The sequence below is a fragment of the Somniosus microcephalus genome, chromosome 8 (assembly GCF_052327205.1).
Source record: "Somniosus microcephalus isolate GS21.2 chromosome 8, FLI_Smic_1.0, whole genome shotgun sequence".
Taxonomy (NCBI): Eukaryota; Metazoa; Chordata; class Chondrichthyes; order Squaliformes; family Somniosidae; genus Somniosus; species Somniosus microcephalus.
Window position 1 is genome coordinate 191,175,008 of NC_140994.1, and position 20,858 is coordinate 191,195,865.

Consider the following 20,858-nt stretch of genomic DNA (forward strand, 5'->3'; position numbering starts at 1 on the left):
TGGCATAAAATGATGCTCACTGCAGTGAAATGGCTGTAACTAAGTTTATACTCTTTTATACCTATTCAAGCAAAAGCATCTCATTCCTTCCTGTAAATTAATTCTACTTTTAGAAAGCTTTTGTTTGTTTTTTTTAGATGTTTCAATTTAGCAGCCCAGAATCTCTATATAGTACAAGTTCCAGCATTTATCTAAATCATCATAAAAAGGTTGCGTTAACTTGACCAATTCTTCTGCGCCTCCTAATAGCTGGTTAGAGTAACCAAGATGGAGGAGGAGGAGGAAGCAGGAACACAATGGTCAGCACAGATCACAGATAGAGCCTGAGGTTTCTGTGGTCTTCAATGCCTCAGTACTACACCAGTGTATTTACTCAATAAGCAATAAGGAGCTGCCTGCTGTGGATTTTTAAGCAGATTTTGCACAGCACCTGGCATTCATGCTCAACATGCACTAATCACACCAGATATAGCAAACAGATCATTCAAATTTAAGCCAAACTCATGTTGATACAGGCCTGCCACTTTATTACCTGGTAATGTGCAAGTCTCTGGGACTCTGAAATCAGCACAGCGTTGCACACTTTGCAGTGAGTGTCCGTGAAGAGCTCACTATTTCCCTCGATGATCTTTTGTACTGTGAAAGCAAACCAAAATAATTAAAATGAAAGAACAGAGATTCTGATGTCTTGCAGTAATTGTCTCCTTTATATAAGTCCATTAGATCTCACTATTTTCCCTAGTGTATACACCATTTGAAATAATAGCAACATCATACTTCCCATGTGTTCATCAACACCGTCAATTCATCTGCCTTACTCGCAAGATTCCTTGCATTAAAATAAATGCCATCCAGCCTTGCCATACTCCCTTGTGCTGTTACATATTTGCTCTGCCTTCCAGGCTGACTTGTTTTTTCCTCTATATTTGGCTGTGCATCACCCTCTACTACAGCTCCACTCCGTATCCCACACCCCTGCCAAGTTAGTTTAATCCCCCCCCAACAGTACTAGCAAACCTCCCCGCAAGTGCTTTATTGCAGAATATAGGTAACAAGCCCAGGGAACCCTGGATGTCAAGGGATATACAAGAATGGATTAGGAAAAAAAGGGAGGCTTTTGGCAGATAAAGGACTAAAAACAGTGGAAGCCCTAGAGGAGTATAGAAAGTGCAGAGGGGTACTTAAAATAAATAAATTAGGAGAGCGAAGAGGGGGCATGAAAAAACACTGGTGGGCAAAATAAAGGAAAATCCCATGGTGTTTTATAGATATATTAAGGGCAAGAGGATAACCAGGGAAAGAGTAGGGCCCATTAGGGACCAAAGTGGCAATCTGTGTGCAGAGCCGGAAGATGTGGGTGAGGTTTTAAATGAATATTTTGCATCTGTGCTCACTATGGAGAAGGACGATGTAGGCATAGAAATCAGGCAGGGGAATTGTGATATACCTGAACAAATTAGTATAGCGAGGGAGGAGGTACTAGGGTTGCAAAGGGGTGGAAAGTTTCCGGTAAATTTCTGGAAATTTTCCACGGGAAGTTTAGCTTGGGAATTTTGCCCAAAAAAGCACATGCTAGCATAATATTGTTTTTTTTGTATTTCTTTCTTTTTTTCCCCCCCACAAGTCCTCTCTTAAAATTACTAACAGAGATGGAATCTTAATTATGAAGGAATTTCTTAATCAATATGTTTATCTTCTTACTTGGCTTGTTTTAATAATTACAAGTTTTGTGTGTGACTGTGAACAAATGTGTCCTGATTGGTTGGATGAGTGGATGAGCGATTAGCTCCCTCTATTTGTAATATTTGCATATCGAATTGTGATTAGCCCACAGGCATCTGTAAGACTGCTATAGTTTTTTTAAGATCCAGGTTAGGGGTCCTGAGGGAAGTCATTTTGTTTTCTGCTGATGTTGTGATGATGCAGTAAGTAAATCAGACTTTATACCAAATAAACCAGTTACTTGTTGAACTCTGTTGTCCTTCAATTTAAAATATACAAAATAATACACTATTGGTGATGTAGCGTCGTGTGTGTACAGGTCATGCTTCCATCACATGGAGCATCAGCAAAAATGTACTCACCCTGTTGCAATCGTGCTGATCGACCGCAGTTCGACACAGAGATGAATGCCCTTTATTTCTCTGCATAGAACAATGCCACGTTTACTGTCGGATGTGTGGAAGCATTTTACCCCAGGCATTAAAGATGGAAAGACTGTGTACATGTGCAAACACTGTAGAAAGCCATATGTAAAGAATGCCACAAAGATACAGCAGCATTTATCCAAATGCAACAACTTCACTCAAAGCTCACAGCAGTCAGCCCAGAGTTCCTCTGCTTCCATTCAAGAAGATGATGGTTCTCATTCAGCATCAGGCTCCTTATCATCAGCAACTCCTGGCCTACTTGGAAGGTTCTTTGATACAATGGATAACCATAGCCAGAAGAATGCAGATGAGTGCCTTGCTCGAGCTGTATATGCAACAGGCTCACCCCTCATGCTCACAGCCAATGTGTACTGGAAGAGATTTTTCAATGTTATTCGCCCTGCATACTGTCCTCCCACCAGACATGCTTTGTCTACTTATTTGCTGGAGGCTGAGTATAACAGAGTCCAAGGAAAGCTCAAAGAAACGATAGCGATGGCAGACTGTGTTGCAGTTATCTCAGATGGGTGGTCAAATGTACGAGGGGAGGGCATCATAAACTACATCGTCTCCACTCCTCTCCCAGTGTTCTTCAAGAGCACAGACACGAAGGACAACAGACACACAGGCACATACATTGCTGATGAGCTGAAAGCGGTCATCAACGATCTTGGATCACAAAAGGTCTTTGCAGTAGTTACTGACAATGCTGTGAATATGAAGGCTGCTTGGGCTCAAGTGGAGGAGGCCTACCCTCATATTACGTCTATTGGGTGCGCAGCTCATGGGCTTAACCTGCTCCTCAAGGACATCATGTGTTTGAGAACCATGGAAGCACTGTACAAGAGAGCCAAGCAAGTTGTTAAGTATGTCAGGGGAAAACAGGTAGTTGCAGCAACTTACAACTCCAAGCAAATGACAAAGAACAAGAACACCACACTGAAGCTGCCCAACAACACTAGATGGGGTGGTGTTGTCATAATGTACAACAGCCTTCTGGAGGGCAAGGAGTCGCTGCAAGAAATGGCAATATCCCAGTCTGGGGATATGGAAACCACCATCAAGAAAATACTGCTGGATGATGTGTTTTGGGAGAGAGTGGTTAGCAGCCTTAAACTACTCTCACCAGTAGCATCTGCAATTGCTCAGATTGAAGGAGATGACGCTGTCTTGTCAGATGTTCTCAGGCTTTTTACTGATTTAAAAAGAACAAATCAGCATTGCCCTACCCACATCCCTGCTGCTCAAAGCAGAGGAGAAGGCAATTGTTCAATTCATAGACGCGTCAAGAATTTTGTGTCAAGCCGATTCATGCTGCAGCATACATGCTGGACCCAAAGCATGTTGGGAGACCAAAACTTTCTGGAGAACAGGTCAACAGCGCTTACAGTGTGATTTCTACCCTCTCACACCATCTCAATCTGGATGTGGGCAAAGTTCTGGGAAGTCTGGCAAAGTTCTCTACCAAGCAAGGTCTTTGGAATGGGGATGGGAATCATGCAAGCATATCAGTGCACATTCCTGGTGGAAGGGACTTTGTGCATCTGAGGCCCTGTCACCTATTGCATCGGTGATACTCCAAATCCCACCTTCATCAGCGGCCTCTGAACGAAACTGGTCACTTTTTGGGAATACGCATACAAAGGTGCGCAACAGGCTGACTAACGAGAGTGGAGAAACTGGTGGCTATCCGGGCGAACCTACAACTTATTGAGCCAGATACAGAAGTGTCCACCACACAGCTAGACACTGACACAGAGGAGGAAATGGACACGTCAGAGCCAGAGTCAGAGAATCAGGAGGAGCAATGAGGAGTAGAAGACTCAGAAGACTCATGAGTAGAAGACTCAAAGGGACAAAATAAGGACAAATTACAGGCTAAATAAGCGGACGCTCTTTTTATTTTATTTTAGATGGGTCTTTTTTGTGGGGGTTCAATAAAGTTCAAAATTATAACCTAAATAAAGTTTTGAAAGCCTGTTTTTATTTGTATGGAACAGTATGTCTATTTTGACGACAAAGATAATAGAAGGGTCAGAGACAAAAACCATCAGTGTGCAAAAAAAACTCAAAATTCCCATAAATTCCCGAAAATTCCCATGGAAAGTTTCCTCTTTTAAAAATTCCCAGAATGTTGCAACCCTAGGAGGTACTAGCGGTTTTAGCGGGCTTAAAAGTGGATAAATCCCCAGGCCCAGACGAGATGTATCCCAGGCTGCTGTGTGAGGCAAGGGAGGAGATTGCAGGGGCTCTGACACAAATTTTCAGAACCTCTCTCTGGCCACAGGGGGGGAGGGGTGGGTGCCGGAGGACAGCTAGTCAAGAAGGGTAGTAGGGTTAAACCAGGGAATTGCAGGCCAGTGAGCCTAACATCAGTGGTAGGGAAATTATTGGAAAAAATTCTGAGGGACAGAATTAGTCTCCACTTGGAGGGGCAAGGATTAATCCAGGATAGTCAGCATGGCTTTGTCAGTGGGAGATCATGTCTAACCAATTTGAGTGCGGCATCGGCAGCGGGTGGAGGTGGAGCAGCGCGGCAGAGCGACTACAAGAGGCCCCAGAGGCTCAGGTAGGCCTCAGTGCGGCATTGGCAGCGGGTGGAGGCGGAGCAGCGCGACTACAAGAGGCCCCAGAGGCTCAGGTAAGCGTTCCAATCTCAGGCAAGGAGAGAGGTAAAAAGTATTCAAGGTGTGACGTCACCACAAAACAGGTAGGTGATTGGTTGGAGTATTTCTCTCGTTTTAAAACTTAAGTCTGTGGTTTATAGTTTTTAAGGTTGCTGTGGTGTACCAAGGCCTTTCTGGTGCAGAGTGACTGTTGGTAAACCATTTAACTAGTGTAACTAGAGGGATTGATTTAATTTAAATCCAATTAATTAATGGGGATACTAGCATCTAAAATCGGGCAGAGGGTGTCCATAACTAACAATAAAAAATTAAATTAATTACATAGAATGGAGCAGGTGATGTGTTACTGTTGCGAGATGTGGGAGCCGGTGAACCCCATTGAGGCTCACGGTGATTACGTCTGTGACAAGTGTCTGCTGCTACAGGAACTCCAGCTCCGTGTTGATGAGCTGGAGTCTGAGCTTCAGACACTGCGACACATCAGGGAGGGGGAGAAGTACCTGGACTCTGTGTATCAGGAGGTGGTCACACCTATAAAGTTAAGTAATTCAGATGTAGCCCATGGTCAGGGACAGGACGGTGTGACTACGAGTGAGGCAGGTACGGGGATCCAGGAGGTAGAGCTGGAGGAGCCGCAGCCCTTGCTCTTGACCAACAGGTTCGAGGTTCTTACTCCCTGTGGGGACAGGAGCAGCGACTGCAGGGAGGATGAGCAACCTGGCCACAGCACCGTGGAACGGGGGGCCATTCAAGAGGGGGGAGTAAATAGAAATGTTGTAGTGGTAGGGGATAGTATTATTAGGGGGATAGATAGAGTTCTCTGCAGCCGAGAGCGAGAGTCCCGAAGGCTGTGTTGCCTACCCGGTGCCAGGGTTAAGGACATCTCCTCTGGGCTGGAAAGAAACTTGCAGTGGGAGGGGGTGGATCCCGTTGTCGTGGTCCATGTTGGTACAAACGACGTAGATAGGACTAGGAAGCCGGTTCTGTTAAAGGAGTATGAGCAGCTAGGGGTCAAATTAAAAAACAGAACCTCAAGGGTAATAATCTCTGGATTATTACCTGAGCCACGAGCGAATTTGGCTAGGACAAATAAAATTAGAGAGTTAAATGCGTGGCTCAAAGACTGGTGTGGGAGAAATGGGTTTTGCTTCCTGGGACACTGGCACCAGTACTGGGGCAGGAGGGAGCTGTTCCGTTGTGACGGGCTTCACTTGGCCAGTGCTGGGACTCGAGTCCTGGCGGATCATATAACTAGGGCTGTAGAGAGGGCTTTAAATTAACTAGTGGGGGGGAGGTTCCGAGAGAGCAAATAATAAAAATGACAACAGAGATGGTCATAGACTTAGGTAGCAGTGGGGAAATTAAAAACCAGAGCGTGTCAGGAAGGGGCAGAAGGTATGGAGTAAAAGGTAAAGTAATAAAAAGGGCAAAAGCAGGAACTAAGTGTCACAAAACATATTTGAAAGTGCTCTATCTGAATGCACGTAGCAGTCATAACAAGATAGACGAGTTAATGGCACAAATAACTACATATGGGTATGATCTTGTGGCCATTACAGAAACATGGCTGCAGGGTGACAATGCCTGGGAATTAAACATACCAGGTTATTTAACGATCAGGAAGGACAGGCAGGAAGGAAGGGCAGGTGGGGTGGCTATGTTAATAAAGGAAGGAGTCACTGTAATACAGAGAAATGATATTGGGTCAAAAGATCAGGATAATGAAACAGTTTGGGTGGAGGTAAGGAATAATAAGGGGAAAAAAACACTAGTGGGCGTAGTCTATAGGCCTCCGAACAGTTGCAACTCTGTTGGACGGAGTATCAATCAGGAAATAGTTGAGGCTTGTAATAAGGGAACATCTATAATTATGGGGGATTTGAACTATCATATTAATTGGACAAATCAAATTGGACAGGGCTGCCTTGAGGATGAGTTCATTGAGTGTATTAGGGATGGGTTTCTTGAGCAGTATGTAACTGAACCGACCAGGGGGGCAAGCAACCTTAGATCTGGTCCTGTGTAACGAGACAGGATTAATTAAAAATGTCCTAGTAAAGGATCCCCTTGGAATGAGTGACCATAACATGGTTGAATTCCATATTCAATTAGAGGGTGAGAAGGTTGGATCTCAAACAAGCGTGCTAAGCTTGAATAAAGGAGACTATGAAGGTATGAGAGCGTAATTGAGTAGGGTGGATTGGGAAAATAGATTCAAGGGTAAGACGATACATGATCAGTGGTGTACATTTAAGGAGTTATTTTACAACTTCCAAAAAATATATATTCCACTGAGAAGGGTGTAAAAGAAAAGGCAGCCATCCATGGCTAAGTAAAGAAATTAAGGATAGTATTCGACTAAAAACAAGGGCATATAAGGTAGCCAAATCTAGTGGGAGGATAGAGGATTGGGAAAACTTTAAAAGACAGCAAAAAATAACAAAAAGATTGATTAAGAAAGGGAAGATAGATTATGAAAGTAAAATAGCAAAAAATATAAAAACAGATAGTAAGAGTTTTTATAGTTATATAAAAAGGAAAAAGGGTGGCTAAAGTAAATGTTGGTCCCTTAGAGGATGAGACCGGGAAATTAATGGTGGGAAATATGGAGATGGCAAAAACACAATGAATATTTTGTATCAGTCTTTACAGTAGAAGACACTAAGAATATCCCAACACTGGACAAACAGGGGGCTATGGGGGGGGGGGGGAGGAGCTAAACACGATCAAAATCACTGAGGAAGTGGTACTCGGTACAATAATGGGACTCAAGGCAGATAAATCACCTGGACCTGATGGCTTACATCCTAGGGTCTTGAGGGAAGTGGCGGTAGGGATTGTGGATGCATTGGTAATAATTTTCCAAAACTCCCTGGACTCAGCAAAGGTCCCGGCAGACTGGAAAACTGCTAATGTAACACCCTTATTCAAAAAGGGCAGTAGACAGAAGGCTGGAAACTATAGACCGGTTAGCCTAACATCTGTGGTAGGTAAAATATTGGAGTCCATTATTAAGGAGACAGTAACAGGACATTTGGATAATCATAATTTAATAGGACAAAGTCAGCATGGTTTTATGAAGGGGAAGTCATGTTTGACAAATCTGCTGGCGTTTTGAGGAAGTAACATATAGGGTGGATAAAGGGGAACCAGTGGACGTAGTGTATTTAGACTTCCAAAAGGCATTTGACAAGGTGCCACACAAAAGATTATTGCTTAAGATAAAAAAAATCACAGGATTGGGGGTAATATTCTGGCATGGATAGAGGATTGGCTATCTAACAGAAGGCAGAGAGTTGGGATAAATGGTTCATTCTCAGACTGGCAATCAGTAACTAGTGGTGTTCCACAGGGGTCAGTGCTGGGTCCCCAACTCTTTACAATCTATATTAACAATTTGGAGGAGGGGACCGAGTGTAACATATCAAAGTTTGCAGATGATACTAAGATGGGAGGGAAAGTAGTGAGTGAGGAGGACATAAAAAACCTGCAAGGGGACATAGACAGGCTAAGTAAGTGGGCAGAGATTTGGCAGATGGAATACAATACTGGAAAGTGAGAGCTTATGCATTTTGGCAGGAAAAATCATAGAGCAAGATATTATCTTAATGGCAAGAAACTGGAAAGTACTGAAGTACAAAGGGATCTGGGGGTCCTGGTGCACGAAACTCAAAAGGTTAGTATGCAGGTGCAGCAAGTGATTAAGAAGACCAATGGAATGTTGGCTTTCATTGCTAGGGGGATAGAATATAAAAATAGGGAGGTATTGCTTCAGTTGTACAAGGTATTGGTGAGACCGCACCTGGAATACTGCGTACAGTTTTGGTGTCCATACTTAAGAAAAGACATACTTGCTCTCGAGTCAGTACAAAGAAGGTTCACTCGGTTAATCCCGGGGATGAGGGGATGGACATATGAGGAGAGGTTGAGTAGATTGGGACTCTACTCATTGGAGTTCAGAAGAATGAGAGGCGATCTTATTGAAACATATAAGATTGTGAAGGGGTTGGATCGGGTGGATGCGGGGAGGATGTTCCCGATGATGGGTGAAACTAGAACTAGGGGGCATAGTCTTAGAATAAGGGGCTGCTCTTTCAAAACTGAGATGAGGAGGAACTACTTCACTCAGAGGGTGGTTGGTCCATGGAATATGCTGCCCCAAAAAGCTGTAGAAGCTACATCATTACATAAATTTAAAACAGAAGTAGACAGTTTCCTAGAAGTAAAGGGAATAAAGGGTTATGGGGAGCGGGCAGGAATTTGGACATGAGTCTAGGTTTGGATCAGTCATGGCCCTGTGGGTAGCGGAGCGGGCCCAGGGGCCGTGTAGCCTGATCCTGCTCCTATTTCGTGTGTCTAATTCTGTTAGATTCAGGAGATGGTTCTGTGATAGTAGATTGGCGGTTAGGATCAGATCAGCCATGATCTTACTGAATGGCGGAGCAGGCTCGAGGGGCCGACTGGCCTACTCCTGCTCCTATTTCTTATCACAGATCACAGAAACCCCACAGTGCAGATAGAGGCCATTTCGGCCCATCGAGTCTTATGTTCTTATTGAATTTTTCGAGGGGGTGACTAGGTGTGTGGATGAGGGTCGTGCAGTTGATGTAGTCTACATGGACTTCAGTAAGGCTTTTGACAGAGTCCCGCATGGGAGACCAGTCAAGAAGGTAAGAGCCCATGGGATCCAGGGCAATTTGGCACATTGGATCCAAAATTGGCTTAGTGGCAGGAGGCAGAGGGCGATGGTCGAAGGTTGTTTTTGTGACTGGAAGCCTGCGTCCAGTGGTGTACCGCAGGGATCGGTGCTGGGTCCTTTGCTGTTTGTAGTGTACATTAATGATTTAGATATGAATGTAGGAGGTATGATCGAGTGGTAAATAGCAAGGCGGGAAGCCTCAGGCTACAGGACGATATAGATGGGTTGGTTACACAGGCAGAACAGTGGCAAATGGAAATTAACGCTGAAAAATGTGAGGTGATGCATTTTGGGAGGACTAACAAGGCAAGGGAATACACAATGAATGGTAGGACCCTAGGAAGGACAGAGGATCAGAGGGACCTTGGTGTGCATGTACATAGATCCCTGAAGGCAGCAGGACAGGTAGATAAGGTGGTTAAAAAGGCATATGGGATACTTGCCTTCATTAGCCAAGACATAGAATATAAGAGCAGGGAGGTTATGATGGAGCTGTACAAAACGCTAGTTAGGCCACAGCTGGAATACTGTGTGCAGTTCTGGTCGCCACACTATAGGATGTGATTGCATTGGAGAGGGTGCAGAGGAGATTCACCAGGATGTTACCTGGGCTGGAGCGCTTCAGCTATGAAGAGAGACTGGACAGGCTGGGGTTGTTTTCCTTTGAGCAGAGAAGGCCGAGAGGGGATTTGATTGAGGTGTACAAAATTGAGGGGCATAGGTAGGGTAGATAGAAAAGAACTTTTCCCCTTAGCAGAGGGGTCAATAACCAGGGGGCATAGTTTGAAGATAAGGGGCAGGAGGTTTTGAGGGGATTTGAGGAAAAACTTTTTCACCCAGAGGGTGGTTGGAATCTGGAACTCACTGCCTTAAAGGGTGGTAGAAGCAGGAACCCTCACAACATTCAAGAAGCATTTAGATGAGCACTTGAAACGCCATAGCATACAAGGCTGCGGACCAAGTGCTGGAAAATGTGATTAGAATAGACAGGGCTTGATTGCCGGCGTGGGCACGAAGGGCCTCTTTCTGTGTTGTAGAACTCTATGACTGCATACCCTCTCATTTTCCCACTATTATTTCTATTAAAATAAATTTAGCACTTTAAATAAAGTTTTGTCTCCAAGAGTCCATTGTATTGAGGTACTGTGCCCAGCATTATCTGTTTACATTAGTGAGATGACAACATAAGAACAAAAGTAGAATGTTTAGATGCAATTCAACTCATGACATTTTCAAAAGACTGAAGAAATAGCTTCTCAAGTTTGGTAATGTCCAAAAATTACTGAAGTGGCAACAGAACAAAGGAGTTACAAAAAAGCACATAGTTCAGAGGATGTCCAATTTTAAAGAGAACACAGCATTCTGCACTAAATTCCCACTTTACCATGTTATTTACATTGATTCAAAATTATTGGATAATTTTTGTGCAAAAATGGCAGAATTATCAGGAGTAAACTGTGCCAGATATACACAAAAACTAGCTCAAAATCGGTTAGTGAAACAGCGTTATATTGCCGGTTTTGCGGTGGAGGTGGAAAGAGAAAAGAATCACTTTTTGCTCTGATAGTTTAGAACAGGGGGGGAAAGAGTCATTTCCACTGTTTGCTATTCATATCAAAATCATAAAAACAGGTTCTTTCTACAAGTTTCCCACTTTGCTGTAAATCATGAACAGCAGAAATCCTTTGTAGTTCATTCTACATGTCACATGACTTCAAAGTCTGAATTATTCTATCGTCACCCCAACTATTACCATTAGCAGTGGCTTCTGAAGATCCTATTACTGTATGTACTGATTCCAGTATTCTGGCTTTACTAAAAAAAAGTGTATACTGCACTTGATTCTTTACTTTTCTGTCCCCATCAAATACACTTGTGCTAATGTTAATCTTCAAATCTGGCTGAGTTGCATCCAATTTATCAGCCAAATAAGTAAACATAATGATGCTCCGAAACAATTTCAGCCAGAAGAGACTGAAAGATGTGTATCTAGTACATACACGAATGCTATTAGAAACAGATAAATGACCAGAGTTATTCCCTGAGCAACAGACAATATCAAGACAGGTTACAACATTAAATTACTATATTTCTGTGGGAAAATTCCAAAACTTTTTATACAAAAGCTCTGTTTAATAACTATATTTTAATGGCTATTCTAAGCAGTGGAACAAAACAAAGTAGTTAGTCTTAAGATTACAAACCTCACCTGTACTTCTTCCTTGACAGGAAGCAATTGCCTTGTAAGCAACCCAGTGTTTTAGCACCAAGTACTATAAATATTTAGCAATAGTCTGTTTCGTACTTCACAGCATTTAACTACCAACTTAATAACCTACAAGTATCCAAAGAAACATGGACACAATAGGCACAGATCAGCATCAGATACTGGAGTGTTTTAAATATGGCAGAGGATCTTCTGTCGCACTGTTTACCGTTAAAAATTAAACGATTGGATACATAAATAAAGCTATGCCACTCAATGATGGTCAGTTACATAACTAAATATATGCTGCTCACTGACATAACTAAATCTGTGTTGCTTGACTGCACCTCCTTATACAAGGTTAAGAAATAGATGATCAGAAACACAGACTATATCAGATAATGTGCAAACATTAGAAATATATATTAGTTTAAAAACTGACACCATAATGCAAGTAGAAAACGGATATTTCAGCAACATGGGGAACACACCCAGCATCAGGCCCAACACTGTGCATGTAAAATCAAAGCCCAATTTCCACAATGAATAACAAAGTCTTAAAAAGCTCACACCATAGAAAAATACAACCAAATATCACAATATTATGGAAATAAGACATTTATTACTGTACACAGAATTCCATGGAAGAACTCCAGAATCAAGCCCAACACTGCATGTCAGATTTCATAACACACCAATAATAAAACAAATAAAAACTACACATTATTTCAATAAATATTCTCTGCACAGGAGTCAGTCTTTGGATGGAAAGATTAAACAGTAGCAGGTGGCAAATGTAAAAGTTTAGGAAAAGCAGGTTTCAGGCAGGTGAGGTCAGGTTGCCCCAACAGGCCCAAGACTCCAGCCAGAAAAAGCAGGGAGTGGGTTGTTGAAACAATTTTCAGCTCTGGAGCCTGGGAGAGTAGGCAATGTGTGGGTAAGATTGTGCCCGAGGCTGGAGAGGGGGAAAGAGATGAAAGTGGAGAAGATATGCAGCATACCACAAATGGAACGGGACTGACTTGCAAAAGAACAGCTGAGGAACAAGAGAACTTTAGGTATCGGGAGTAGCGGCTCGCTCATTGCTGGAGGGAACTGAGATTCTATATCTCTGTCTGCTGATGTGACCGTGGGTGCTAGAGCTTAGTGGGGCTATCAACAATGGAATTCCAAATTCGAGCAGTAACTAGTGGCTTTACAAGAAATTATAGGTGTGTTAACATTGAAATTCCTCGAGGAAATTTTTACATGAGCCCAATCCATGTGCAAGATTTTTAAATTATCTCAGTTAGAAACTATTTCTCCAGAATAAGGGCCTGCCTGAGATAATATAGCTTGAGGAAAAAAATACTTTTACAATTTGTTGCTGTGGAGTTTTCTGCTCAACTCATGAAATAGACGACACTGCAATACAAAGCCAAAATTTCTGCTTGACTGCCGTCTGGTGACCCCCGCTGAAAAGTGCACGTGTAGATCACTTGAGGACAGGATCGACTGTAATGCTGCAATCAATTGAATAACCTGTCAACGCTCACTGTCTAGGCTCATACATGAGGAATGGTCACTTGGGCAAGGTAACCAGCACTCATGGTATGCTGCTCCTATAATAGAAGACTGGAGCATTAAAAAAATACAAAAACTTTCAAACCCAACTTCAGATAACGCAAACCTGTTTCCACTCAAAGCAATTTGGCTATCAGGCCCCTTGCTGTCTTCTTCCCCCAATCACTCTGACTAGGGGCCAAAATCTCTTTAGATCCACATTTCCCCCCCCCTCCACAGGGCGATATCTGTTGAACTGAAGCAAAGGCTAACTGTGACCCTCTGGTTCCTCACCCTACAAATGAGCAATCCCCAATGCTATCACTACGACGCCCTGAAATGCCAAGAGCTGACCATAAAGAAGAATACCCTCAGTCAACTAGTCCTGGGACTCAGTGAAGTAACTACTAACAATACTAACAATAACCAGCCCCAGGACAGTGACAGGGTAACACAAAGAATTCGACCCAACACAATCGTCGCTAAGCAAAAGGAAAAATATCTGACATATTGGGCAGAAACAACAAAAACCCAAAGCAAACTCAATTGCTACTTGGCCCTAAACAGACAATACAACATAGCTGATTACCTGACCATGGTAAAGGATAACAAACTGAGAAGAACCTTGACAAGGTACAGACTTAGCAAACATAGCCTAGCGATCGAAAAAGGCAGACACAGGCAGACCAGGCTGCCAAGAGAGGACAGGATATGCTCTCACTGCAGTCAGGGAGTGGTGGAGACAGAGATGCACTTCCTCACAGCTTGTGGAAAATATCAGGGCATCAGGGAGAATTTCTACCAAAAATTCTCACAAATATGCCCTGATTTCAGAAATCTGAATGACAACCAAAAACTCCCATTCCTACTGGGAGAGGAGAGAAGCTGTATAACACTGGCGGCGCACTATGTTACAGCTTGCCATGAACAGAGGGACAACCAGTAAACTAAGAAAAAAATATATATAAACAATGCGAATGTATATTTATACACTCAGGGATATACCTGTTTATACACTGTATGAATAGAACTGCGTTTATGTGCTAAACCATAAATGTATTTTGATGCTTTGGCAACATAAGATGTAACTTATCATGCCAATAAAGCGATTTGAATTGTGAATTGTGAATTGTGAGTGCATTTATCTATTAAACCCTCAAACCAATTTTTTTTTTTTAAGGTTAGTCAGGTATTATAAATGTTTCTCACCATTTGCACAATATAGTGTGATGTATCTGACAAGTAAGTTTTCAAACAGAAAGCAGTGGACTTTAAACTCCTGTGCAATACCCACATAGCCCATCTACACAAGTTTTAAAGTGCAGCCTAAAGCATTCTTTTAACCTTTGCTGCTGTTTTCTGTTGATTCTATCCAATAATCTGTACATTTAACTTAACCCTACTTTTTTTTTTTTATTAGGGCAAATGATTTATTGTGCAGAAACCACAGTTTTCACAATGGTTTGCAAGATGGCCATACTCATGCAGCAAATCACCTTACTCGCAATATGTACAAACATTCACAGGTTTTGTCACAATGTTGCACCATGCCAAATCACTTGCCTACGCAAAGTACACAGACCTTAAAGCATGATATATCGCAAGCTGATCAGGAAGGTCTTACCTTCCCTGATGACATCCAGGGTATAAATATTGTTCTTTCGCCAAAATACAGACCTCCGCTTCCCCCACCCACCCTCAAATCTGGATTTAAGAAACAAAGTGGTTTATTTTTTTCCTGCAGCACGCAAGAGAATGAATCTATCCGGCAAAATAAAAGCCGCGTGTAATGGGAAAGTAGGTCAGGCAACATCTGTGGAGAAACAGTTAACGTTTCAGATTGATCACCTTTCGTCAGAACTGGAAGTTAGAGATTTAACAGTTTATAAGTACAGAGCCAAAGAAGGGGGGGGGGCACAGAAAGAGGAGGAAGGGAAGAACAAAAGGGAAGGTCTGTAATAGGATAGAGGGCAGGAGAGATTAAATGATAAGAGATGATGGTGCAAGGCAAAATGGGTTGATAATGGGACAAGTAAACAAAAAATGGTTCACGGAGCTATAAATGGCAACAGCACAACCATTACCAGCACCTGCTGTCTGAAAAACAATGGGAGCAGTGGTTATCAGAGAATCACAGAAACCCCACAGTGCAGATAGAGGCCATTTCGGCCCATCGAGCCTGCACCGACACATATCCCACCCGATCCCCGTAACCCCTACACCAACACATATCCCACCCTATCCCCGTAACCCCACGTATTTAATCCCCCTAACACTAAGGGTCAATTTATCATAGCCAATCAACCTAACCCGCACATCTTTGGACTGTGGAAGGAAACCGGAGCACCCGGAGGAAACCCACGCAAACACAGGGAGAATGTGCAAACTCCACGCCCGAGGCCGGGTTCGAACCCGGGTCCCTGGCGCTGTGAGGCAACAGTGCTAACCACTATGCCAGAAATTTTCCAGTTTGGGGCAAAAGCAGGCACCAACAGTCATCAAAGAGGTGAGGGAGGGGACCAGAACAAAGAATGTTCCACATATTCCACAAAAAGGCATACGGGTTCCCATAGCAACATCTTTGCTGAACACCTCCGTTCAGTCCACAAGCGTAATCTTGAGCTTCCAGTCGCTTTCAATTTTAATTCTCCGATCCACTCCCACTCTAACCTCTCTGCCCTCGGCCTCTTACACTGTGCCAATGAAGCTGGAGGAACAGCACCTCATCTTTCCATTAGGCACTTTACAAGCTTCTGGAATCAACCTTGATTTCAACTTCAGACTATAACCACTACTACCATTTTTTCCAGACAGCAGCCAATGATGATTCTACAATTGCCATTTACACCTCCTCTAGACCCATCTTTTGTTTCTTTACTTGTCCTATTACCAACCCTCTTGTGCCTTGCACCATCATCCCTTTGTCATTTAATGAGTCCTGCCCTCCACCCTATCACAAACCTTCCCTTTTATTCATTACTGCCGCCCCCCTTCTTTCCCTGGCTCTGGGCTGGTTATAAAATGTTAAATAACTAACTTCGTCCGGTTCTGACAAAAGGTCACTGACCTGAAACGTTAACTCTGTTTCTCTCTCCACAGATGTGTTGAAATATCTGTTTTGAATACTTATGCTCAGTTCAAACAAAAATGACAAAAGTTCTGTATTCACAAATAAATAAAATGGGAGATTTCTCTCTCCACAGATGCGGCCTGAGCTGCTGAGTATTTCCAGCATTTTCTGCCTTTATTATTACAGATTTCCAGCATCCGCAGTATTTTGCTTTAATGGGAAAGCTCCTGGCCACTGGCAACAGCTGCAGCCTAACCTGGGAGGGTGGTCTTCACTCCTCCTCAGGCTTTGAATGGGGGGAGGGGAGGACTACCGACAGGAGATCAGGTGCTGATGCGCCACATTGCAGCTTTCGATCATTGACATCAAAGCCCTAAAGCTAGAGGTACAGCCAAGACACGGCCGGGGACTCAACCTTGGCTGTTACCACGGTCTCGTAAACCGAAACGCGCGTCCCTCATTCCCCCGCCAAGGAGGTCAGTGACCGTTTTGCCTCCTGGAGCCACCCCTGCGCTCTGTTCGAATCTGGACGCGGCTAGACGGTGCTTACCAGCCCCGTTGCCGGTGGAGCTGTCACCGGCACCGGCCGGTTTGAAGCTCTCCATCAGCTGAGGGATTGGTCTCTCCGCCGCCATTACTCCCAGTCCGAGCCCGCACTCCAGCTCGCAATTCTCGCGCGAACACAACTGGCCCCCTCGCAGCGCGAGATCTTGGCCGCCCTTTCCAGAAGGTTCGTGGCTTACCGTAGAAACTGAAAAAAAGCGCCGTGCTTGTCACGTGGCTGAATTCGCGGGCAGAGAAAGACTTGCATTTATATAGCGCCTTTCACCACCTCAGGACAACCCAAAGTGCTTTACAGCCAATTAAACACTTCTTGAAGTGCAGTCACTGTTGTATGTAGGAAACGCTGCAGCCAATTTGCGCACAGCAAGCTCCCACAAACAACAATGTGGTAATGACCAGGTAATCTGTTTTAGTGATGATGGAGGGATAAATATTGGCCAGGACAACGGGATAATTCCCTTGCTCTTCTTCGAAGTAGTGTCACGGGATCTTTTACATCCACCTGAGAGGGCAGACAGGGCCTCGGTTTAACGTCTCATCCAAAAGACGGCACCTCCGACAGTGCCCCCCATAGCAGCTATGCAATTTCCTTGGGAGAGGCAAAAAAAACCAAGGCCAATTAAAGGAGGAAAATCTGGAAATTTCCTCTCTGATGTTCAAAACTAGACCAGGAGACTACGTTAACCATGACTTGTATTATTTAGCAGTCCACCTACCTTTTGTATGCTGTGATTTCTGCCCCAACCAAGAATTGGTCCAACTCTCTTTTGATGTTATGCAGTTGATCTGCATTCAATGTATGAGCTGGCAGCTTGTTCCAAAGGTCCACTATCTTCTGAAAAAAAGAATAATCTCCTGAGACCTAACCTAGTTCTGCCCTTGCATAACTTATACAAATGACTCCTGGTCCTCCCTAGCCTATTTAATTCAAATAATGTGTCTATATGAGCGCAGTCTAGTACAGGAAACTTTTTTTTATCCGGGACCGACGGGACCGACGTGGTGCCGGTTCATCAAAAATTCCAGATAACCGAGCGCTATAGTAAAAGATAGGGAGAGCCGAGAGCTCCGTATAAAGCAACAAACCCTGTTGCTTAGCAACGGGTTCAGAACAATGGCCACAAGTTCCAAGCGTCTCTGTAGCTTAGCAACAGCTGCAGCCACACCCTTGCACAGCAACAGATCGAGGAAGGCAATACGAAGTATGAACCTACTCCTGAATTTTGCCGGTTAACTGAGATTTCCGGTTATTTAGGTGCCGGTAAATCGAAAGTTTCCTGTACCTTCATTATTTTAAACATCTCTATCACATACTATAACACCAAAATCTTTTTCTTTCTCAACAGTGTGATGTTCTCTACCACATAGGGTATATGTATACTTAATATTAGCTCTACTCTCTTGCATAACACCACAATTCAATTTACCAAATGCATGCCCATTCCCCAATCACATCAAGATCTGCTTGCAATAGTTTATTCTCATCCACACTCAGATCTGTGTGTCATCTGCAAACATGTAGACGATTACCCCAACACTTACATCCAGTTCATTAATGAAGATAGTAAAAAGCAACACGTCTATTAACCGGTCTCCAAGCAGATCTAAAACCATTAATAACCAAGCAGATCTAAAACCATTAATAACCACTTTCTGCCTATGGGAATGCAGCCAATTCTTAATCCACTGCTTCAATTTTGTAGAGTGGCCTATTGTGAGATACCTTAAAATAGCCCAAAAATGTTCTTATATGCTTCAAATGGGTATAATGCATTGTTATAGTTTCTAGATATTCAAATTAAGATTGTTTAAATCTATATAAGCTTTGATTTTGTTTCCACATTACTCAATCAAAAGGATTAATCTTTAATTTGCTGGTCTATAGGTGAAGCTTATTCTATAACACATGCCCTTTTACCTCCTCCCTTCCCACTGTCCAGGGCCCCAAACACTCTTTCCAGGTGAAACAGTGATTTACTTGTACTTCTTGCAATTTAGTATACTGTATTCGCTGCTCACGATGCGGGCTCCTCTACATTGGGGAGACCAAATGCAGATTGGGTGACCGCTTTGCAGAACACCTCCATTCAGTCCGTAAGGGTGACCCCGAGCTTCCAGTCGCCTGTCACTTTAATTTTCCGCTCCACTTCCACTCTGACCTCTCCGTCCTTGGCCTCTTACACTGTTCCAATGAAGCTCAATGTAAGCTCGAGGAACAGCACCTCATCTTTCGATTAGGCACTTTACAGCCTTCTGGACTCAACAGCGAGTTCAACAATTTCAGACCATAACCTCTGCCCCTATCTTTTTTTTCCCATTTTATTTTCTCTCTCTCACATGGCAGCTGTCGATCATTCTGCCATTGCCATTTACACTTCATCTAGAGCCATTTCTTAACTTGTCCCATTACCATCTCCTTTTGCCTTGCACCATCATCCCTTTTGTCTCTTAATCTCTCCTGCTTTCCATCCTATCACAGACCTTCCCTTTTGTTCTTTCCTTCCCTCCCCCCTTTCCCTGCCCTTACACTTGCTTAAAAACCTGTTCCATCTCCAGCTTTTTCCAGTTCTGACGAAGGGTCATTGACCTGAAATGCTAACTTTGCTTCTCCTTCCACAGATGCTGCCTGACCTGCTGAGTATTTCCAGCATTTTCTGTTCTTATTCTATAACTTCCTTACCTCCAAAAGTTTTAGGCTTAGAGTACATTTTAAAATTTGGGAATACCACTCAAAAGTGGGTGAAGGATTAAAATTATTTTCAACAAATATGGCAATACAATTAAATCCAAATAGTTGAGGGGTATAGGAGGGCATAACAACATTCTTACCCAACACATCCACATGTGCACTTCCACAGGGTCTCTGGATAATAATCTGTTTGCAGTCTGAAGTGTGCTAAATGTAGATTAATGCTCAAATTGCAAAAGAATCGTTTGGAGATATTGGGCAAGATTTTCATTGGGCCATGGAGGCGGGATTGGAGGCATGTGGGGGGTTAAAATCCCGAAATCGGGGGGGGGGGCATGAATCCATCCCGCCCCCCAACCCGCCTCCATGCCAGTTTCAAAGGAGGCGGGTACCCGACCCACACTGGGACCCGACTCCCCGAGGCAGGAAGGGGATTAGTGCCAATTAACTGCCTGTTAACAGGTAGTTAACAGGCAGTTTTTAGCCTAATCCCTATTTTCATTCTTGAAGTGTGGGATTCCCGACAGCTCCAAACCACGCCAAGTTAGCGAGGCGGGCCGTCGGGCTGAAGCGCTTGGAGGGGGTCGAGATGGGTGATGGGCGATGGGTGCATGAGTGCAGAGGTAAGTGTGTTTGGTGTGTTTAAAGAAGTTTTACTTACCTTTACAGCCTTCCTGCCTTCAGGTCTCGGGAGTCCCTCATCTCACCGGCACAGAAAACAGAATGGCCGTGAGCTGTCAAAATCTGCAGCATTCAGCTTTCTGTTCCGGAGAGATCTCTAAATCATCCTGAGAGGAAGGAATTAACTTGGAGTACAGATTGTCAGTGTTTGACTGTAGGGGGTGGTGTGTGTGCCAGCTTCACCTCTGACTCCTTTGAGCGGTTCGAATCGCTCCCACACCCCTGGGTTCTAGACACCGGACTTAGGTACAGGCGGCGATGCAGAAAATCGAGTAGACAAGTGGTTTGGTGTAAGAAAACCAAAATTTTATTAAAACAGAATAAAACACAATCTTATGAAAATTACTGGTATGAAAATACAGGCATAAACGATTACACCTACATGGGAATGGGGAACACACGGCACATTGAGGGAAAAACAACTACATTAACAATCCCCTTATCCTTATCCCACCCCCTATACCTAACCAGATTAAGCTATGAGGGGCCAGGAATTCATGCTCGCCAATCCGAAATCTGTTGCTTTAACGGTTGTGAGTTTTGGGGTCCGTTCTTGCTGTCCTTTGGGGTATCCCGTCGCCACGTGGTCTCAGGGCGCGGCGCTGAAGTTGTTGATGTGAAGCACCCTCC

At 43.6% G+C, this 20,858-nt stretch overlaps 1 protein-coding gene across 1 annotated transcript in view; it reads right to left on the bottom strand.

Annotated features, from left to right (window-relative positions):
• The window catches only part of LOC147113978 (zinc finger matrin-type protein 4-like), a 44,597-nt gene extending 27,578 nt beyond the window's left edge, over window positions 1-17,019 (bottom strand). Inside the window, exons 1-2 of the mRNA XM_085995442.1 lie at window positions 16,845-17,019; window positions 533-636 (exon numbers count right to left, since the gene is read on the bottom strand). Coding sequence (XP_085851568.1) covers window positions 533-636; window positions 16,845-16,929 — 189 coding nt within the window. The 5' untranslated portion in view covers window positions 16,930-17,019. The remainder of the gene's footprint in view (window positions 1-532; window positions 637-16,844) is intronic.
• Between the last annotated feature and the right edge of the window lie 3,839 nt (window positions 17,020-20,858).